Genomic DNA, 24053 nt, shown 5'->3' with positions numbered 1-24053 from the left:
GTTTAGTTACTAAATATAGATTTTCTTTTACAATCACGAAACAGTTAATCATAGATTATCTCTCAGATTCAGAGCCTGCTTGTTTCCTTGACTATAGTTTGCAGGTCAGTGTTGGCTGAACAAACACAAACAAAAGGTGCTGGACTGACCCTGTCCCACAGTAACCTCAGGGAGTTTGAAGTATTACATCCATACATAGCTATAGTGACTTATGTATGGTTTCGATTTTTTTGTCATGTTAAATAGCGATAGAATACCCGTTGTTAAATAATTTGCAAGAATTTATTGTTAAGACTTCAAACCAGCAGACAATTTTACTGCTCTCGTTTCCACAAGAGGGGGCCAGAAACACACGAAAAAGGATGCTGTCAAAACATATTGAAGCTTGATCAGCTTTATTTTAAGAACAATACATCAGTTGCACCTTACCAAAGCATAGAAAAGACAATATATTTAAATTATAGAGATACGCTTAATTTCCTTGCTACTCACATTTCAAACAAATCAAGCAAATCCAAATGAAAAGCACAATGAAATCTGAACAGTGCTTTGCATAATGTTTGATACTTTATGAAAATGCATGATGGAATTATTTTCCAGCACAGTATAGTACACTGTAGATTCCCTTTGACTCAGGGTATTTTCCTAGGGCAGTGAGGTTATCTGAGAGCATGCAAATAACTGGTTGCTATAGTGTTGTGCAGACTGAGTATTTATCACATGTGTCTAACATTTCACTTTCACATCTATTTAGCTGCCTCAAAACATTTGATGCAGACGCCAGAAGATAAACATCAAAGTGGACATCAGCTCACCGCGTGACATAAATGTGGTCTTGATAACAGTGCTGTGTTGTGCAGCTCGTCAGGTTCGGTTTTGGGAGTGTGTTTATCCAATAGAGAGCATTCCAGTGTGTCTCTCATCATCTTACCTTGGCACTTTTGGCACTCATTTAAAAAGGTGTGTGGTTAGTTTGGCCAGACATTAGTTTCATGCCCATGTTATTTACCTGTCTGTCCTTTCACTGTGTTTTCCAGCAGCTGCTAAGGGCTTCATGGCCAGTATAAGAGAAGTGCTGTTCGAGCTACAGATTTCAGAGAGTCTGTTCGCCTCATTTCCTGGGCGGAGAGCAATAGTGAAGCAAAAGCAACCCTAAAGGAGAGCGAGGGAGTGGGAAGTTATTAGAACATAAAGCTCTCTCAAATCATTTTGTCACCAGCAAGCTCTGACAAGCAAGGAGAGGGAGTGTGTTACAAGAGGGAGCTAATAAAAAGAGTGCTGTACGAGAGAGAAGGAGGCTCTTTTTACACCAGACTGAGGTCAAGAGGCATAAAGGTGGACAAACAGAAAAGAACAAAGGCACGACGGGAAGGAGAAAGGACATTGGCTGTCACTGCTGCGCTTCCCGCGTTTACTGCCTGAGTGCTCGTGGACGGTTCATTTGTTTAACTCCTTTTGTTTACTCCATCTGACACTGGAAACTCGTGGGTTGGACGTTGTTAGTTTGATTTTTCCTGACATATTACTTCACCAGGTCCAGCACGTCAGGGTATTTTCCGAGAGGATCTGTTTTCCTTTCAATTCCTCTCAGTGAAGTGTGTGTGAGCGACCGGTGTGTTTGGTTAGCCGTGTCATTGGATCTTTCCACTTGTCTTTGTAGCGGAAAAAAGCTTATTTGAAGAGAACATGCGGTTGTAGCCCTTAAAAAGTCTAATACAAAAGACTTATTTTGACTGATAACTTGTGAAGTCTTTGCTCTGTACTGTTAGTCAAACTTGACTGACCTTTTTGACCATGTTTTAGGTGCTTTACAGAGCCTTACAGCAGGGTTTTTTTAACACAAGGTTTGCATGTTAAGTCACTGTTACTGTTATCTGATTGTCCGAATGCTTCCAGAAAATCAGTCTGACCAGCAGAGGAAAACCTAAAGTTGTAAAAGCAAACTTTTGAGGAAATCTAAGCTGGACACGTCCCTTTGTCTCGTTTCGAATGCAGGATGCAGCTGGATGGGGTCCGGTTTAGCCCAATAGTTGACAGGACTTCTTTAGTGGTTCTCATGTGAGAAGCTGCGAGTAGAGAGCAAACACTCTCACAGATGTGTCATTGTATCTGGACCTCTGCGTGTTTTCACAGCGGGAACTATCCAAGACCTGAGGAGAGAAAAAGAGACAGACGTATGGACTCACAAAAGCATTTCTGTGTATGACTGCCAGCAGTGAGCCGGCAATAAAGTTGTGCTGAAAGGAGAAAAGCTTGTGCTTAAAAAATGTATGCTTAGAGGCATATGTAAAAGTGCATGTCAGTGCTTGGTGGCGTTCAGGTCTTTGTGTGCCTCTAAGCTTGTGTGTGAGAGAGAGTTGTTGTTTCCGTTCGGCCAAACTACACCTGGATGGACCTCTGAAACAGGTGAAGCATCAGGAATTTCCCTTATTAGATATCAGCTGTGCTGCTGGCTTCATTATTCAAGGTGCTTTCCAGAATCCTCATCGGGAGCATCACCTATATTATAACAACACTGCCGTGTCTGTTTGATCCAAACGCTCCGCATCCATCACAGACTCGTGTGAGCCTCTCTCCTTACCTATAGACAGTTTGCTATCAGATCTGGCAGCATGAGGTTGCTTTGCTTGGTGCTGATGGCTCTGTGCATGGTGGCTAGAACAGGAAGTATGTCCACCTGCAAAACACTGGACCTGGAGGTAGTGAAGAAGAAACGGATAGAGGCCATCCGCGGTCAGATCCTCAGCAAACTGCGCATGGACAAAGAGCCCAAATCAGAGAAAGACAGTGAAGGACAGAAGATCCCAGATGCCATGATTTCTCTGTACAACAGCACTGTTGAGCTGAGCGAAGAAATGAAGATGAAGCCCATTTCTGTGCAAGCTGAAAATGAAGATTACTTTGGCAAGGAGGTGCACAAGTTTGTCATCCGGCAAGGTAAGAAGTGTCCTCAGAAGTGTCCATCTTTAGAGACAATTTAACATCATGTCCTATTGATGTCGGCATTCTGCGGAGATATATTTTTATATAATAATCACATTATAATTATATTTGACAGCTGTATAATTGAGCTATTTCCTAGACAATGATTTTCTGCATGTATGTGCCAGTCTAGTTTATTTGACATAGTTAAATATGGTGAACTCACACCAAAAATACATGTCTTCTATTTACGTATATGGAAATGTAAAATATGACAAATATTGCCATATATCAAGAGTGAATCTGCCATATGTTACCTATGAGATATAAATAAGATGAACAGTTTTATATAATGTTATATGCAGCAATTTATATATATATATATATATATATATATATATATATATATATATATATATATATATATATATATATATATATATATGCATAAAATATAGACATGTATTTAAAGGTAAACATACAGATATTTTTAATAAAGATGCATATATTTATGCATATTTATTAAAAATATCTGTATGTTTACCTTTAAATACATGTCTATATTTTAGATTTACTTATAAAAAATCAACATGTATTGATGATTTTAGTATATATACATCAGCATGACATAAAAACGCAGCACACATACAGTACATGAACATTCATATTTATATGGGCTATGAAATTGTTTTCATTTCTAATAATTTTCATATGTGTACCTTATGTCATATACTGTACATAAATGTAATGCATGCGCTGATTTGGCAAGTAGCCACTGTAATTAAGCTGAAAAGTTTACAGTCATCCAGTCATTACAAAGGTTTAATATTTTATAGAAGTATTAGTGTCATTCAAGTATCAGCTGTCTAGTTTCTTTAGCTCTGTGGAAAGCAGAGCAGCATGTCCAGTACAGATGATTAATGTTAGGTTCTCTAATGCTATGTGATGAATCATGATCTCATAGCTTTGTGTTCTGTGTTCCCCTAAAAACCCCTCGTGCATTCACTTCAGATCTCGTCATGCAGCCGCGAGGGGAGCGAGGCAGCATTTCATCCCATTTCATTGTTGCGCTCAGACTATCTGGGGTATTTTAATAGACTAGTTGTTTTTGCTGTTGGCTTCATGTGTTAGATTGTTAAACTCGAAGCCTTAACAACAAGTTCTTGCTATGGGAGGTGAATTTTTTTTAACACACTTCTGTCTGTTCGTTCTGAACAATCAGTTTGTTTGATTGCTCTGATCAAGCTGGGGGGGGGGGGTTCACAGTTTTTGTCTTGTACCTGTTAGACCTCTTGTTAAAACATCTGTTTTTTGATGGGGAAATACCTTTACATTTGATGCTTACCACCCACCCGCTTTCATCCCTCACACTCTTTCCCTCATTTAACCACTTCAAACACTTCAGACATAAACATCAGGCCTGTGATGCGATATGTGCGGTGAATAAAGACCTCCGTGGAGAAGGGCCTTGCTCGAAGGATGTAAACCTAGGACAAAGAGACAGAGAAATATGGGCGAGAAACTGTTGATAAGGGTAGATCAGATCCGCTGTCCTTCTCGCTTATTCTGTTTTCTTTTGGTGTATTCCTCTGGGGTTAGGGGCTTTCCTGTAACTGAGCCATCTATTTTGTGTCTCTTACTGGTTCTGTGTTTTTGCTCTATTTTTGACAGGCCCATTTGACAGCAAAGAAGGCCGCTTGTTTCTGAGGTGTGACTAAGATTTAGAGGAAATAGTCCCAAATAGCAACATTGAATTCCCCCTTTTGCGGTTTCCCTCATGGGACAAAAGTCCTCTTTATGTTCTTGTGTTTGTGTAAAGCTTCTTACATTTGTTTAAGGTGGAATACATTTAAAGAAATAAGTCCCGATGCAAGTGCAAGGCCTCCCACGCTCAATGTTTTCAGTCTGTTGTACTGTAGTAATTGCTTACTTTGGCAAGACTACGTTACACAAGAATTAATGGATGGGAGGTATGTGAAGCAATTCCAAATCTGCAAGGAGCCACAAATCTGTAAATGAATAATTAGATATTTACATTTGATTAAGAAATCTGTGTTTACAATTCATTTTGATAATCAGTGTAAAACATTCTGTTCTTAGCAATCTACATGTTAACTAACGCTCATTAGAGTATTAGTAGGCTTTGAGATTATGGTTTAAGCATGGGGTAACCATAATCTCAAAGCCTACTAATACTCTAATGAGCGTTAGTTAACATGTAGATTGCTAAGAACAGAATGTTTTACTCTGATTATCAAAATGAAGCAAATATCACGGCCCCAGTGTTAGGGTGTAGTGTGTGCTTTCCTGGGTCTTTCTAAGAATTTAGAATAAGTTTTTAGAACATTTGTATTTGGATGCTAAACTGTAATGGGATGTTGCTAGGTGGTTTCAAGCTAAATTGCATGGCTCAAACTGACAGAGAAACATGTGAAAAATGAAAACAATATGTTTTATAAAAACAGATCAAAATATCAAACATTTGTAATGTTTGTAATGTAATCAGATTACTTTTTTCAAGTAACTATTAAAGTAATGCATTACTTTTGAATTTGAAACAAAATACATTTTTCAAATAAATAACACAGGTTATTTAGTTTTTCCATTCATTCACTGACACTTCTCCTGTCTCTGTGTTGACAGAGATTGGCAGTGAGGCATTTCCTTCAACCTGAGGCTAATAATTTCACTTTTGGCGTGAAAGAGCCTTTACAAGTGCCAAAACAAGATATTTCCTGATATTAAAAACAAGGCAAGCCCATGCAGCCAAGGTGGGACCCACTTTATATTAAGTGGCCTTAACTACTATGTACTTACATTTTAATTAATAATTTAGTACAATGTACTTATTGTGTACATACATGTTTGTTTTTTTTACATTGTACTTATATTTTAATAAAAAACTACATGTACTTACATCTGTATTTAATTTCTGTAATTACATTTATAATTACACTGTTGACCCATACTTTACACCTTAACCCACCCTTAAACTTACCCATACCTCCAACCCTCTCCCTAACCTTATCCCACCTCAATAGCAGCAAGAGTGTTTTACAATACAATATGAACACAATAAGTAGACTGTACTTATTTTTTTATGTAAGTACATAGTAGTTAAGGCCACCTAATATAAAGTGGGACCTAATTGGTTACTTTTTGTGGAGTAGCCCAATACTGTAATGCATTGGTTTCAAAGTAACTTTTTCCAATACAGGTTTTGAAATCCTCCGACTTGATGGAATCATAGTCTGAATGTAAAAAAAAAAAAAAAAAACAATCTATGAAATCTGTCAACTTAAACTTGCAGACTGACTCTTACTTTTGCCAACTAGCATCAGCTTGTCCAGACTGTAAATCAGGGCAAAAGTAGTGTAATGTATTCCAGCCTGTATGTGAAAAATATATATTAAAGACCAAGGTTTGATCTAGTAGTAGACATAACTATACTTTAGGAAATGCCTTAGGTATCACCAATAATCATTTATATTGTGGATTTTTATTGTTGCAATACTTTTACATGCATTTAAGAAAGCAGAACAATGCTCTTGTAATCCTCTTAACTTGTTGAACACAAATAGAAAAACATCATATGCTTGGTGTTGTCCATTTTGAAATAGAAGGAACCACTACTTTTAGCAAATGAGTGTGTTGAAATATTTTTCAGGATTATTTTTCAGGTTTTTGTAGGATTGTGGATTTCTGTCATTGTCTAATGTGGTGCTCATGGTTCTTTCCATTATGTTTTCTCTCAGTGGCATAGATGTTTAACTTGCTACAATGCAGATTTTGCCACATCGTATTTTGATTTGGAACATTTATTTTTCCTTATGGCTTGCTAGACTCAGTATCTGTTAGCTGAAGGTAGATGAAAGAGATGAAGAGAAAGACTGTACTGTTGTGTATTCATGAATTATGCTGTCAAATCAGGAGTTCAGGATTTACAGCCATGCCCTGCAGCAATGCCCAAGTTTCCATGTCCTTCTTCAGGCCCTTCAGTCTGTTCTTCAGCATGTGTGCTGTTTTACATCTCATGTTATCACATGTCAAAGATTGTGCTGACTGCACAGCTCATCTGCCGGGAAAGTGTGTCATGTCTCAATGTGATTGGAGCAGCACAGATAGTCCTGATTCTATGGATGGCGATAGTAAGAGGAGAGGAGTGTAACGCGTGTGTTGTAGAGGCAGATTTTTAAGCCTGCTGGAATCTGGTTGCACCCATTACTAATGATAGGCCTGTCTCATTGCCTGTTAGGACAGCTGTCCTGGGTTTACTTGGGTGCCAGCCTGCGTAAACACACACACACACACACAGAAATCCCTCTCCACCCTCATCTGATCCACCGTCAACAAAGAGCAGTGCCTTCAGTCCTTGGCACCTTTTATATATGACCACAGGTGTTGATACATTGGACCCATTATAAAACAGTTTCCAAATCAACAGGGAACATGTAACAAGCTAATGAAAAAAAAAAAAAAAAAAACTATTAATTATAGCCATAATCTTATGAAAAGCATGTTGGTCACATTTCAACCCAAAACAATAATATATATATATTACTCTCACATTACTGGATGTTTTACCATCTGGTTATTTATTAAGACAATACAACAAATACTACAGTACATTTCTTTTTTTTTTCACTTAATATTAGTGATATAATTACATATATCTCTCTCTGTTTATAACCAAGCTAATAAGAAAGTATTATTGCTATAGTGTAAATCTTATGAGAACATATCCAGGTCACATTTCATTCTAAAATCAAAAGAAAAATTGATAGTAGTAGTAGGAGTAACACTTTAGATCACATAACACTATTCACTATTAACTAGTTGTTTATAAGTATGCATAGCCGATTATTATTGTCTATTTATCAGTACTTATAAAGCACATATTTATGGCGTATTCTTACCCCATTCTACATCCCTTAATCCTACGCCATACCTAAATTTAACAAATACAAGTACTTTTCTTACTCAGTAAGCAACAAATTAGGAGTTTACTGAGGGAAAACTAATCAAGTGTTGCTGAAGATAGCAGTTGTTTGCAGATGGATAGTTATTTCAATTTTCTAGAGCTATAAAACTCCCACTGTAACCCTAGTGCTCTGAATGTAACTCTGGATGGTGTGACTTCCATTGTATAGATCTCATGTATCAAGACTGAACTGGTTCAACTGATCCCGGTAGCAGAGTTAGTGCCAAGCTAATTAAAATGTATCACTACAAGCTATCTGAATAAATCATCCGGTTATTCCTTCTTCTTAACTTTTATTTAAGCACGCTCAAAACAAAGATATAATTGCTTTAATATACTCTACTAATCATGGATGAGTGATGGATGTTTCATTCATTTCATGAGTGGTTTCTTTTAAGTTTTCCGTCTGATGTGCGTTTGCAAGGTCAGGTTCTTACAGTTAGGATTAAGATTTATTTTAATTAAACCCCAAGTAATAAACTGCTGGCAAGTCTAGTCAAGTCATCTATGTTTCTATAGTGCTTTATACAATACAAATTGTGTAAAAGCAGCTTCACAGTAATACAGTATATAGGAAAATAACAGAATCAACGATGCAAACTTCATCCAATATGAGGAATTCAAATGTCATAATTCAGTTCAAGTCAGTTCACTTCAGTAACTGTGTAAAGTTCATCAATCATATAAATAATTCAGTAAGCAGCTCTACAGAAATCAATAGTGTCATTATTCAGCTGGAGTCAGTTCAATTTAGTTCACTGATAAATAAATTCATAAATAATTATAAAACAAAGGCAGTTTATAATGTCCTCATCAAGCTCAAAATAGTTCAAATGTTGTTCTCATCCAATAGTGTCAGTGCAGTCAAATCAATAATGCAGTGTACTGAATGTTAAGTGTCTCTTAAACCCCAGCAAAACAAAACCCACAGCGAGAGCGAGAATCACCCAGACACGACGCAGTCTCATCTGTCCGACTGAACATTTGTGTATTGATATCATTGGATTAATAGTCTTGACATTTTTTTCATCGATACTGTGACGAGTGGCATTAACATAGCCCCTATATTAAGACTGTGTCTAAAAAAACTAATTTTATTAGCTAGCAGTTAACCAGGCGACCTTTTTTCATTCAGTCTTCAACTTTGAAAACAATTTTAAGCAGCTTGGTTGTATAGGCATCTTTTTTAATGGTAAATTGTGTTTTAATAATAAATTGGTATTATTCGAATTTGAAAAGAAAGACTTGGCTAACTGCTTTGGTCAAACTGTAAGTAAGACACGGTCTTAATATTGTGGCTTTGTTTATGCAGATGGCCTTTAGCTTCTTCTGCTAGAAGATTGGGATATGTCACACTGACATTAGGTGCTAGAAGAGCTCCTAAAACTCTATCCAGCAGTAGATGGGAGGCTTCTCAGTGGCCGTAAACATAATGATACTAAGGAAACTCATCCCACACCATAGGCCCCATGTTAAACAGCAGCAAAAGCAGTTATAGCAACCCTGAACACAGGTTAATGATAGCTTTCTTTTTAAATTACACAGCTACAACCACAATACAGGCAAGGGCAGGATGAGCCTCATTAAACCATACAACACAAATGCTGTCTTGCCTCTATATAAAGGACAAGAACTGCCGTCTGACTGACATAAAAAGCAACAAATTACAGTCCGATAAATACTGATCAATTCACAAACAAAGCCAAACATACAGTACAGTTCTGCTCATGGATAGCTATCTAGTTTATTTAGTGTCACAAACACAACTTGAAATATCTTTCAAAGATTTGGCACATTTTTGTTCTTTTGTGCATTAATGGTTAATTTGACAAAAGAGCGATCTGTTGTCTGAGCTTTAAAATAACCGTGACTTGTCTGTCTCTCACTTTCTCTCTAGTTCAGAATGGCACAAAGTATCAGATGACTTTTAACGTGTCAGAGATGAAGCAGAGTATTCAAAACTACCAGCTGCTGTCTCAAGCAGAGTTTCGGCTTCGGATTAAGAATCCTACAATGGACCAGGAGCAGAGGCTGGAGCTGTATCGGGGAACGGGCGATCAGGCTCGATATCTGGGCACTCGCTTTGTCTCCAAGGACTTGTCCGATCGTTGGCTCTCGTTTGACGTGAAACAGACCATGATAGAATGGCTGCAGGGTTCAGGTAAGGTCATGGCAGCAGTCAGCTAACATCAGTTGTAGTTTCCCAGTTGTGATTGATGAGTGTATTTGAGATGCACTCATTCTCAAATTATGTTCCACATAATCTGTTTGGATAAAACGGTCTTCTTTTTCTTGGGCATCTACTTAAAGATGTAATAACGTAAAACCTCAGTGAGACAATAATGCAGGATTCTGTTATTGGAGCTGAAATGAGAACAAATAAAACTTGCAGACCACAGTACTTAAAAGAGTAATCATGATGGTACATATTATACTTAATAAATATATTATGAATATCGTCGTAAGCACCATAATTTGGATGAAATGTTACTTGTACTAAGATTAGTAGCATTAGTATTACTATTTCAAATACTTCTGATTAGGATTTGAATAAATTAGTAACACTAAGCATTAAATGTTGGCATATAATTAATTTTGCATTCTTTGTGCAAACAGACAAGAATAATTCTTGAAACTCTATTGAGAGGTTTAAATTAAATTTTAATTAAATTTATACATTTAGCAGACACTTTTATCCAAAGCGACAATTTTTACCTATCGTGTGTTCCCTGCAAATCGAACCCCCAACCTAATGCAATGCTCTACAAAGCTGAAATGAAGGAATAGCACAATCTTATTCATAATGTAATGGTTTTTAAGTGGGCTTTTTTCAGAACACTATAATTATAACAAACTATTTTTGCACAAACAAACAAACACCATTTACATTCAGAAAATGTAAAACTCTAGCAGTAACTTTGGCAATTTCAGTATGTTTATTCAGGGAATTGCACATATTGTAATATTGTTCACATATCTCCTTTTCACTAAACTTTTAAATGTATTTTAACCTGTTAACTGCTTGGCTCTCTTTTTTTATATAGCCTTAAAGAATTTGTTATAATGTTTTATAATTAAAACTTTTACCAAAAATTTACAAAACATATTGTTGGAAAAGTATGAATCTCGATGTTTCATATTTTGGGGGTTGTTTATTTATTTCTTTATTTTAATATTAGTAATATTGTAACATAAATGTATACACTAGTGACAGGAAAATGCATTTGAAAAATCAGGATTCATCCATTAGCTATTTTGGTACAGTACCTAAACAAAATCATATTTTTAATTTTTTGCGATATCAACTTCAAATTTGGAGCATTACTTAGTAAGACATATGGCTTTTATTTAGATTTTTTATAATTTTATAAAAAAATATATATATTCTGAGTAATATTTATTTTATATAACACAAAAAATTGTGTTATATAAAAGAAAGTGTGTTAAATAAAAAAAAGTAAATTTTCTTTATAGTGAGCCTAAACTTTTTTACTCGTTATAACTTTCATCTCATAAATAATTTTCTTTTAAAAGAGACCAACCTTAAGTCTGTATTCCAAAGCATTCATCAGTCACAACAGTTTAAGGTTTTAAAGTTCAGCATTTTTACATCTATGTTTACAAAGGGTTAAGAGGTTAAAGATACTATACAGAATGTTTTTTTATTTATTTTTTTTTATTTATTTTTTTTACTTGCTCCTCTTAAGTGCTTATTATTGCAGTTCTGGAACTTGTCTTTTGGAAGACTGTTTTGAAAAATGGCTTTGTTTCTTGGCAGACTGTTAAAGATAGATGCATATAGTCTCCCTGAAATCCTGTAAAAGTCAGCCAATTAGATTTAGACTTTGAGAAATTATCTTCATTTTAGTGTGCCATATGCATCAGACAGTTAGCTAACAGAGTGTGGGCTTTCTGACGTCTGAGACTGAGATTAATCATTTCCTGTCTCCTACTGTCATGTCTAATAAAGGTGAAAAAGTTCAGAAACAAATAAAGCAGTCAGGGTTTCTTTCATTTAGCCATTATAATCCAGAATTATGAATTTATATTTGACTACGAATTTATTCGAAATACCACGGTTAAACTATGGTCACCATTCACAGAAGTGTAGTACATTTGGAAAGCAAAACTATGTAGCTATAAGTAACAACTGATAGCTTTCTCTACTTAATTTAAAAGATAAACTGGCTGACTGATTGGAAACTGGCTGAAACTACTATATTATTAAATCTAAATGGACTTGATTAGTATGTGACCAATTGTTATGTACCTTTGATGTTAGTGCATGTGTTATATGACTTATATAGTGCAAAACCCCAATGAACTTGTGTGTGTTTCTGTGTGTTTAACAGAAGAGGAAGAAAGTTTAGAGCTGAGGTTATACTGTGGCTGTAAAACAGACCAACAGAGTAATGATAAATTCCTCTTCAGTATATCAGGTATGAAAATCTGAATAATCTGAAAAATAGTTCTGGAAATGTATGCCAAAAGAAACTGATATAATCTTATACTTAATCTTTTCTTTTTCTCTGTGTACTGTATGTGTGTATTTTCAGGACTAGACAACCAGAGAGGTGACACTGCTATTCTGGAACAGAGGATGGCAAAGCCTTATATTCTGGCTTTATCTTTGCCTTCTAATGGCATCTCCCCTGCATCCGCTCGCAGGAAACGAGCTGTTGGCACTGATGAAACTTGTGATGAGTAAGTCTATTAGCTCTCTCTCACTTTTATGTTTGATTTATAAATACAGTAAAGGAGTACAGATAATAAATACTTATACTCTTCTTATTTGGCTCAAATTTGAATGTCCTTTATATTGTGATATTGGCGGTGCTGGTTCTGGACTTCTAGGGATCCCTAGCACAACTTTGTCAGGTGGCCCCTGTCAGTGCATTCGTAAAAACTCAAAAATGACCCGTCAAAAAAATTACAAACAATATGATAAAATTAATTTAAAAAAAAAGCTACAAATAAAATCATTTAGCCTACTAAAAAATAATATCCTACCTTACAGAAATTGAATGATTTAATGCATTATTAAATACATTGATTGTTATTAAAGTTACTAATGTTATTCAGTGAAGAACATTAAATGCATAGATGCATAGATCTAATATAAAGACATGCATTCGATTACTTTCCCAACTATTAATGTTCACGTAAGATATAACTGATTGCATTTAAATAAGCACTCACCAAGATGGACGTTTGGCATTTTTTGATGGACTGCCAAAGAAATAAATGAGAAAAAAATAGATAAAGACTGTAATTCAATAATTCACCATCACTCATTTTAAGCTGAGGTGTAAACATGTAATGCAGTTAAGCACCACTGAACACACAATAAGATAATTAGACTCACTCTTTCCCAACATTCTCTGGCAGAAAAACTGAGACCTGCTGTATGCGGAAGCTTTACATTGACTTTCGGAAAGATCTGGGTTGGAAGTGGATCAACAAGCCGAAGGGATACTTTGCCAACTACTGCATGGGCTCCTGTACCTACATCTGGAATGCTGAGAACAAATACTCCCAGGTAGGGTACTGTCCCTTTGACCAGTGAAGCTGACACATATGTATCCAAAAGCATGTACTTCACCAGTGGCTGCGTAACAAAAGCTTCAGAATGTCTGAACATGCCCCTTGCCGGTTTTCTTCGCCTGAAACCACACACAGGAACTCTTTCCCAGAACACTAGAACCTTTTTGGGTTAATATTTTTTTTACACAATTTGGGATGCACTATTTCTAATCTGTTTACAATTTAGTACAAAAAACATCACATTAAGGCTACATTTAGATTACATGGTTCAAGTGACCCACTGTTTTTTGTTGTTGTTGTTGTTGTTGTTCCTTTTTTTATTCCAGTATTTTCAGATACATTTCAGGGCTTATTCATATGTGGAAATAAATCTGATATGAATTCGATATGTACATTTGCATATGCCATGTAAGCACACTGATCGATTATTCCCATTAATGTGAGTCGCACATCATTGAAAAAGTTAAGGTAGTTTTCCAGTGGAATTGGGCTACTTTTACACTAGTCTTGATTCTGTAGCCTTCAAATTGCACAAACTGAAATTGCACAAATTAAAATTGCAAATTAAAAAATATGCATATTGGAAACACTTCAATTTAGCAACTCCAATATATATCAAAAAAGTTTTTGTGCTTACAAGAGGGGGGGGGGGTTTCAGACAATGCGATAAATAAGTATTTAGCAAAAAAAAAAAAATACTTTTTTATTATTTTTATTTTTTATTTTTTATTTATTTTTTTGGAAAACATAAAAGTCACATGATCATTCTTGAATGCACTATAACCAACAAGAAACACCTCATAAATAGCCGCTCTCAAGTTTTTTAGTCCGCAGGTTAAATTGATTTTTCCACCAACCATGGATTGTTTTGCCAAGTGTATAGTGTAAATGCAGCCTTGAATTTCCTGCTTTGCAGTGTTAGCTTTGCTCTGGTTGCTTCCTGTCGTTTCTAGAGCAAGGATACACAACACCAAGCTAAGAAAAACTGATGACAGATTTCTTTGAGTTGGAATCTGTGTAATAAGTATGCTGTGTTGCACCTGTGGCTGTGAACATTAGTTCATTTTCAATGTAGAAGTACAGTATTATCCAGAGGGGCATTTGTGAAGGATTGAGAAGTGCAAAAGCTGGCAAAACCCAGGTTTGAATGGCTAGTTATCCCAAGGGCTGAAATGTCATATTTTATGTCATTACATCTAAAGTTATAACAGTGATGTTCTTTTAGCGGTCTCTTTTTAGCTTTCTGAGTTGTACCTATGCATGCTTCGAATTTCACCAGTTTTAAGAATGCTTTTTTTTTTCTCTTCTTTTTTTATGCCAATAATATGGAGGTCAGTTGGGTTCATTTTCCTTTTTAGGGAAACGTTCTTCTTCACAGCAGTGGAGTACTTTAGTTCATTTACAATGCAGATAGTATCCAGATGGACATGTGAGGTACTTAGAAGGCAAGATCAGTGTAACAACCGCATATATGTAAACGAAACGACACTGTGAATCAAAGCGTGATCAAATTGATCTGAATAATGTCTCTTTATGTTTGTCTTTTTTGAGCTGCTTTACAGCTGAGCTGAATTATTTTTGCATCAAAACATGTTGTTTCAAGTGCTATATAAATAAAGGTCGAAACACAAACAATTTTTTGAAATTAAATAGACACACAGTTTGTCTTGAGAATGCTGCCATACTCATCCTGAACGGAGTACACCACCAAACCAACATCTCACATCTGATGAGTTATTAGAAACTCTAATTTGGAAAAGTTATCAAATGTTGCCATACATGTTTAGCAATGATTCCTATTATTGTAAATCCATCTGATATAAATATTTTGCTAAATATTTTTGTATGGAAATATAAATAGTTATAAGATTTGGGAAAGTTGGACTAGATAGTGACGGAAAAGCAGCCAACATAGTTGACAAATGCTTCAGTTCTGTTTAAAAGGGCGTAAAGATGCACTCGATGAAGTTGTTTGAGAGAATGCCAAGAGTTTTCAGAGCTGGAAACTGCGGACTGCTAATTTGAGCTACAATTTAGGATAATTTTGTCATTTATGAATGTTATTTTGGTCACTACACAGTAAATTCTTAAAATTCAATAGTTAGCAGGGGATTATAAGAAATGTTATCATTTGTATAATGAATATTTTAATATTTAAGTGATTAACAGAATAAATCCATGCACAAAATTTTAACTAATGTTACACCAATTTGAATTGTTTCATCATGCAATTTTACACCATTTACCATTTTGTTTACATTAAAATATTCTACCAAATACACAACTAAACTCATGATTAAAATACACCATAATATAACTTAAGCCATCTTTTATCATGTGCAAATCACTCTGTGCTCTAAATTAGATCAGGGGTCAGTGGTCTCAATGCATTTCAATGTGATTTCACATAACAGTTGCGCTTATGAACACTTATTTTGCAGTGTGCACTGCTTTACTGTCTCATTGCAGCATCAAATAGTATGTGTATTTGTGTCTCATAGATATTATCCTTGTACAAACACCACAACCCTGGTGCATCGGCTCAGCCATGCTGCGTACCTGAAGTCTTAGACCCTCTGCCCATTCTGTACTATGTGGGAAGACAACACAAGGTAAAGGCCTCTTTCTGGCGGATTTCAGTTTTTAATTGCTTCTCAGCTTCCTGCATATAGGTTAATAGATATCCCAGAACTGGTGTCGATGTACTTTTAAGGCATCACAGAAATAGTGTGTTCTTTGGAGTAACATCAATTTGGTATATCTATTACCTTAAACATTTAAGTGGAAAGTACTTTATGTTATGCACAAAAAATATCGGAATCTCCCCAGTCTCTTAAAATGTTAATTTTCGCCTGAATGAGTCAACGTGAATGAGTCATTTTGTCTTGGCTCTGTTTCTAGGTGGAGCAGTTGTCCAACATGGTGGTGAGGAGCTGCAAGTGCAGTTAGAGTTCATCTGGCTGCATAACATTATGTTATCTTCAGAAGTGATCTGTGGCTTTATATCTTTCTCTGGACGAAAAGTAAGCAGAGAGATAGATGTAAAGTCTTGGAAGGAAAATCAGGAGCTGAGACAACAGACAGGAGAAAGGAGAAGGGACAGTTGGGCAAAAGTGGAAGCAAAAGCAAAGAGGGGAAAAGACTTTCTCAACGATGCCCCTCTACAGTGGCACACAAAGACATTTTGTTAAAGCATTTCATAAAACAAGCTCAATATTAAACCAAGTATATGCTTTTAAATGTTTATTTACATTATCAGTTCCCATTAATTTATTTTGCCTTATAAGTTCATCATTTGATTGTACCATGAAGGCAGCCGTGTAGCATTGCATGCCAAATGTTCAATGAAGATTTCTAATGGTGCTGAACTGATAGAGGAAATCATGTCAAAGGAACATTTCAAATTTCAATTAAAAGTAAACACATAAAAGAGAAGTGTTTGCACTAAATGATGGAAGTAAAGGCTCATGACGTGCAGTGTGAGACTTACAAGAAAGCTAATGGGATTGGAGAATGGGTCAATTAACTGCTTTATAGATTTTTTTTATTTTTTTTATGTGCGCAGTAGGTTTTATTGTCATGCACAGCTGTGCTTTGAAGCCTGTTTATGTGAACAGGGTCTGAGTGGAACAGAGGTATAGAGGTATAGGATTGAATGGTGAACATTTCAAACTTCATATTGCACTGTATGCACTCTACTGTGTTTCACGGGAAAATGTCTGCCTCTTCAGGTCCTCCCGTAGTAGGGTTTGTTAGCAATCTCAGCAAAACACGTCTGGGACACATTTCACATTTATGAAATAAAATAATTTCACACAAAGGTGGTGAATCTTATTTTTAGGACCTTTAAGATTGTTTGCATTGGGTGATTTTCTGTGTCATAAAATTGTAATGTATCTATTCAGTTCAGTTATTATTGTTTTACAGTAAAAGGACAGATAGTACAACAAATACATACAATATCTGTAAATACTTATATTAAATTATTAAAGTAATGAATCGCTAACAAGAATGTGCTAAGTTGTCAAAATGCAAATAATCTGCTCCTAAAAACAGACTTAAGTAATACTTTACAGTTTTTTTTTTTTTTCTGTTAGTTTCAGCCATGTTTGTGCACATTATGTTTTTGTGTTGATGAGTCTCTATTCATGCGTGTGTATGTTTGTTGTGTGGTGTTCAGCTGTGTTGGCCTAGTACTGACATCTTTACAAGGAACATTATTTATAGAGGCTTCATGTCTTTCTCTGCCCTGTTTGACATCGGCGGTGTTGAGTGATCAAAATTGTGTTCTGTATGTTAGCTTAAAGACAACACGACTGAGAATACACTGTTTGCAAAATTAATGCAGTGACATGCTTAACTGAAAAATACTGGCTAGTTGTTGTAAAACTACAGTCCCTTGAGGATACTGTCATCTTTGCTATACTTTGACAACTGCAAGTGTTTGAAATTGCTACAGAATTCCTTTGACAAACATTTTACATCCATGCAGTGTTTTATTATATAATTACATTTCCTTTTTTGCACTTATTTTATGCAATTGTGAAATTAATTGTTTCAATAAACAAAAATCACAATTCAGTCCACAATATCTAATGGCAAGACAGATTGTTATGCACAAATTCAAATACTGTATGTGAAATAATGTATTGTACTACATGAAATGTAGTAGTACAGTAAATAATCCTGTCCAGAAGTTAACTAGAGGAGAAAATGGGAGTGTTGTAACACATTTTGTTATATACATTTCTACATGTATCCTTTATAAAGCAGTTTGGCAAAAAGTATATATAAGCTGTATATATTAGTGTTAAATACAATTAGGGATACTGTAGGTGGAATAATGGAGTTAAAGCTACTTTTCTACAGCAAATTGTGCTTTACAAACAACTATACTTATATATAATACTGTTAGTGCTTAATTTATTAGAGTATGTAAATAGGCATATCTTAATATCAGCATTTTTATATCTGATGTTTTATAATATATATGTATGTTTATTTGCAGAAAATTTAATAAAAAAAATAAGCAGCATTTTTAGACTTCAAATCATGCAAAGAAAACAAGTTCATATTAATATATTATTATTCATTTTTGAACAGCACATGTTTTAACTTAGAAAGAGTTCTATCATGACAACTCTTGGATGGATTGGTATGGTAATGTACTTTACAATGGTAATGTATTTGGTCTTGGCAGAATAGATCGGCTGCTGCATCCACAACATGCTGTTGTGAGCATGTAAGAAATACTGCTGCTGCAGATACAACATACATAAAATAACCCCCATATAACATACATAAATCACCTCATATCAGATTTATACAGGTAGAGCTGGGGAAGGTGGAGGGTTTCTGAAGCATGCTGCAAACTGCTACAGCAAGCACTAGTCATATTTTTAAATGCTAAGCTCATTGGCTACCGATACAGAAAAGCATGCATCAGCTGTACTATGTGATAATGATGTAATTAGGTCAGATTGAGTTAGACCTATCGGATTGTGCCATCTAGAGTTTCATACCAGAACTCAGTATTTCAGAAATTAATATTTGGTGGAATAAACCTGATTTTTTAATCGCAACTTTAATGTGTCATGGAATGCTCTTCACCAGTCTATCATCTGCTGTTGGGTGACTTTAAAGCCTCACACTTCTGGTGTAATTATTCAATCAGCTCAGCTTTGTTTGATGGATGGTGACCATCCATCTTCCTCTTGATCGCATTTCAGAGGTTTTCAATGGGGTTCAAGTCTGAAGATTAGGCTTGCCATGACAGGGTCTTGACCTGTTGGTCATCCATCCACAACTTGATTGACCTGGGTGTGTGGCACAGAGCATTGTTCTGCCTGATTCAAGTCTTATTAAAGTACCCCAGATCATCAGTGATCATCCACCAAATTTTACAGTGTGTGCGAGACACTGTGGCTTGTAGGCCTCTCCAGGGCTCCAGCTAACTATTAGACGACCAGATTATGCAAAGATGAAATTTGGACTCTGGTATTTTGAAAAGTTCAGCCTGGCTCTTCTTTGCCTCTCAACGATGAGTTTTATTTGTTTCATTTTTTTTTTTTTTTAGCTTTGCCTGTTTTGAACCGTATTTGCCATGCACTTCATCCCAGCTTCCATTTGCCATGCTTTTTGGAGGTCACTTGATGTCATCCAGAAGGCCATTTTAAATATGGCCACAGAGTGAAATGGCTTGCCTTAAAAAATAATTACATCACTCCCATGGACTTCTACTGGAAACCCAAAATGTTTAAGTAGCATGCACTGGCGCAAACAATATTTCAAACCCTGTATAGTTTCAGACCTAAACCCAAATAATTCCAGTGTTTCCAAAATTATAACTGACCCTCAGGGAACATATTAAAGTAATAAGAAAAACTCATGATATGACCCCTTTAATTCTAAGTCTAAGGTCCTTCTCTGTTTTCTTTTGTTGTTGTTTCTTTTCCACTTTGTCCTTTCTCCACTTCCCTCTGGGAATTACTGACACGTGGTTGCTCAGGCTTTTGAAATGACTGAAGCGTGTCCAGACCCGCTCTTAAACTTGTAGTGATGACTCCATGGAAAAGTTCACAAATACACACGCTGGTGAGCCTCACACCACAAAATCCATGCAAGCCTTTACATAAATTGTATGCAGACTGCAATGGCTAAAAGCTTCGATCACCTACTACACTGTTTTGTTCATAAACATTCTAACATTTTGCAAACTCTTGTCATCAAACTCTGACTTGGAGGCATCTTCACACAAATGCTTCCCTCCAAACATCATCGGTATTGTTTAATTGACACCCCTTGAGGTTTTTAACAAGCACACATTAACCAAATTAGTTTCTGTCTTTGCCAAGGCACAGAATGAGCTTTGAACAACTTTCAAGTTAACATTAAATCAAAACTGATTCTATTGCAACACTCTTATATGGAAGCATTACTATTTTATCCTGCACCACTGAAATGTTTATGGAAGCCTGTTTCTATCACTGAATAAAAAATAAAAAAGGTAACTTGTACTTTTTATCTCACAATTATCTCAAATATATATTTTATTTTTCAGATTGGCATTATATGAATGTCTCCAGGTTACGCTTGTAACCATGGTTCCCTGAAGGGAATGAAATGCTGCCTCAAAAGCTATTGGAATGCCTTCAGCGTGACCAGGCTTTAAATTTCATGTGTAATCAGTCCAATAGAGGGGTGAGATGTCACGGGTGGTTGACATAATGACAAGGGAGCCATAAAAGCATGTGCAGTGGAACCAGCGTCAGCTGAAGCAAGCGCTTGCAGAGGTGCCGGAAGTATGGCCTGAGACAATGCGTCTTGTTGACTTCGGGGACCCATGGTTACATGTGTAGCCTGGAGATGTTCCCCTTCAGGAAGTCAAGCTGCTTCGAACACTATGGGAATGAGTATGCCCACGCCACCAGAGTTGCAAATCCCGGCTCTGTTGTGAAAGCCAGGGCGAGAGAACAGGAGAACATATCTAGGCCATATAACCTGACAAACATGAGGGGAGTGGACCAAGCCACAGCATTGCAGATGACCTTTTTGTAGCAGGAAGACCTCTCTTAGGGGGACCATGTCAAACAAGCAAATTATCTGACCTTCACCACAGCTCTGTGCTTACATTGGACACAGCTGCCACCAGACCCAGCAATCTCTGAAAATGCTTGACAGTGAGTGACTGGTCTCCTGTCACTTTCTTTACTGCAGTGAAGATCTACTCGATCTGAGCAGGGGACAGAAGTGTCTGCATCATGGTTGAATCCCACACCATGCCCAGATAAGTGGTCCTCTGATCTGGAGAACACACAATTTTCTTTGCATTTAGTCTTAACCCCAATTGTTTCATGTGAACTACATCTCGATGTCGAACCACCATCTCCTCCGAATGAGCTAAAATCAACCATTCGTCTATATAATTAAGTATGCAGATGCCCTGGAGTCGCAGGGGAGCAAGAGCTGCAGCCACACATTTTGTGAAAGTGCGGGCTAAGAGTGCAAGGCCAAAAGGAAGAACCTTGAAAGAAGACAAAGAAGAAATTGATAGGCTTCCCCCCCGAAAGCAAACCTCAGGAACTCCCTGTGACTGGGAAGGATGGAGACATGGAAGTATGCATCAATCATGACAAACCAGTCCTCGGATCTGATCCGAGACATGAATTGTTTAAGTGTGAGCATCCTAAACTTCAGTCATGACTGAGCAGTTTAACTGACGCAGATCTAAAATTGGACTCAACCCCCAATCCTTATTTTGAGCTATAAATTACCGGCTGTAGAACCTGGACTCTCTTTGGTGAGGAGGGACCACCTCGATGGCTTACTTCTTCAAGAAAGTATCTACTGTACCTCTTGTTCCATTACCAGAGCCTGCTCGGGACCCACCAGGGTGGGAAGAACCCTATTGAAGGGAGGAGGAGGAGAGACTAACTGGATTCTGTAACCCCATTCTACAGTGTGCAGGACCCACTGAGAAACATTTGGCAGAAGTTCCCATACTGCTATTTAATGTACTAAAGGAATCAGTCTCTCAAGACTGACCTGTGGTGTAATGGAAGCAGATAGCTTGGTGCCCTGAAGCAGCGGACCAGCAGGGGACGGCTGAACTAGCTGTTCTACAGAGTTCTATAGAGGTGGCGAGCCTCTTAGTAATACTATCTTTATTGGGAAGTAGCTGAGAGAAGAGCTCCCTGGAGACAACTGCACCCTGTAAAACCAGCAGGGTTGGCAGACTGATATCCTGAGGGCACTGAGGAGAGACAGGCACCATGTAATGTGGTGAACCCTGCTCCACCCCAGAGGAGCTTGCCCTTAGAAGTCCTGAGGCACTGGCGTAAGGTTATGCATGAAACGCTGGAACTGCTGAATCCCCGCTGCTAGTTTACAAGCCTCCTGGTACCTGTGGACAACGGATCTGACAGTATCACTGAACAGGCCAGAAGGAGCAAGAGGTGCATCGAGGTGGAAGGCCCTGTCCTTTTCTTTCATATCTGACAGGGTCGACCATAAATGCCTCTCCGCCCATAACTGCCATGGACTGCCCAATGGCGCAGACAGCCTTTTTGGTGGTGCGGAGAGAAAGATCAGTGGTCCTCCTGAGCTAAGGTCAGCTTGGTACACCTGTGACACCCCCATGGTGTGCAGACATGCACCAGCCTGAACTGCTGCCATGTACCCCTTGCCCACTAGTGCTGAAGTTGTTCACAGTGGCTAGAAGGGCTAGGCCAGAGCCGTCAAGGATGATGCAGCACCCGGGGACAGATAGCTCACGAGCGTCTGTTCAACCTGAGGCATCGCCCTATAACCGCGCTCGTTCAACACTGCAACATTGCCATACACAGCAAAATCCCCAGTGTTAATTTAACACTCTGAGTGTGGACACATATAAACACTGAAGCAGTGTTAAAAGTAACACTGAAGCAGAGTTGAAGTTAATGAGGTAATTAAGAAGTTTATTGAGTTATGATTGACCATTATAGAAGACACCTGATGTTAACAAGCAGAATCACCACCTGAGAAAATCACAATTTGTGTGTCACCATTATAGTGGTCAGTGTTTGCTTTAGTTGGGATCTTGGCTTGTAACTTTTTAATTTTTAAATTTGTGTGTCAAGCCAAGAGCAAAATTGGCAATAATTATGTTTTATTGCAATCATTGCTTGGCCTTAATTACGTAACTCATTTACAGTTTTTCCTCTTCTTATTGATCATTATATATTGAAACAGCTTTGATTCTGCAAAGAAAGTCTGTATTTTCTATACATTTTGAATGCATCTCTTGTGATCCTGTGATTATGATTTTTTTTTCTTTTATTAAAGAGTTTTAATTTTAGGAACACACAGATAACAAGAATCAGCGTATGAATCTCAACAATGGTGACGAACAGCATATTCAGATAAACAGATCTACTCTGAACATCACAAAACTAGATACAAAAAATTCACATAAAAACAGCAAAAATAAAATATATTTAGAATAAAAAGTTAAAAAGACCGTTCAGCTCATAATTTATTCATGCCGCAATGCATGATGGGAGCCATGGATGAGTTTTTATTGGCTACAACATGCTTTATTGATGGTCACCATTGTTGTGATGATCTGTATGTTATAACTCAGTTACCACAGCCACACAAAATCTAAAGTTAATAACTGAAGGGTCAAGATCCCAACTAAAGCAAACACTGACCACTACAATGGTGACACACAAATTGTGATTTTCTCGTTTGTGATTCTGCTTGTTAACATCAGGTGTCTTCTATAATGATGAATCATAACTCAATTAACTTCTTAATTATTTCATTACCTTCAACTCTGCTTCAGTGTTACTTTTAACACTGCTTCAGTGTTTATATGAGTCCACACTCAGAGTGTTAAATTAACATTGGGGATTTTGCTGTGTAGTAATCAGAAACGGGGATGAAGAGGCAGGCTGAGAATGTATACAAATATTTTGTATTGCAACTATATTCTGAACTATATTACAAGTGAACTTATAGATGAACTTTTAATGTACTAGTTTTATGCTTCTAGCCAACTTTTCATTTATGAAGTACAATTTGAAGAAGTCTCTCAGCATACCAGTGGAAAAAAAAAACTTTATAC

General features: G+C 36.8%; 1 protein-coding gene across 1 annotated transcript; it reads left to right on the top strand.

Annotated features, from left to right (window-relative positions):
* Positions 1–1129: 1129 nt before the first annotated feature.
* On the top strand, positions 1130–18024 carry LOC127973105 (transforming growth factor beta-1 proprotein). The gene is made up of 7 exons (XM_052577165.1): positions 1130–2937; positions 9801–10064; positions 12256–12342; positions 12460–12607; positions 13292–13442; positions 15949–16059; positions 16349–18024. Exons 1-7 carry the CDS (start codon positions 2613–2615, stop codon positions 16394–16396), a joined length of 1134 nt encoding a protein of 377 aa, XP_052433125.1. The 5' UTR covers positions 1130–2612; the 3' UTR covers positions 16397–18024.
* The last annotated feature ends 6029 nt before the right edge of the window (positions 18025–24053 follow it).

This window comes from Carassius gibelio, chromosome B15, assembly GCF_023724105.1.
Source record: "Carassius gibelio isolate Cgi1373 ecotype wild population from Czech Republic chromosome B15, carGib1.2-hapl.c, whole genome shotgun sequence".
NCBI classification, from domain to species: Eukaryota; Metazoa; Chordata; class Actinopteri; order Cypriniformes; family Cyprinidae; genus Carassius; species Carassius gibelio.
Note: the sequence above shows the minus strand (reverse complement) of the source record. Positions and strands in the feature narration are given on the sequence as shown.

Coding starts and splice junctions, on each gene's coding strand:
- LOC127973105 (XM_052577165.1), top strand. CDS start 2,613: ATGAGGTTGCTTTGCTTGGTGCTGATGGCTCTGTGCATGGTGGCTAGA. Junction 10,065..12,255: donor AGAATGGCTGCAGGGTTCAG/GTAAGGTCATGG, acceptor TGTGTTTAACAG/AAGAGGAAGAAAGTTTAGAG. Junction 13,443..15,948: donor CTGAGAACAAATACTCCCAG/GTAGGGTACTGT, acceptor TGTGTCTCATAG/ATATTATCCTTGTACAAACA.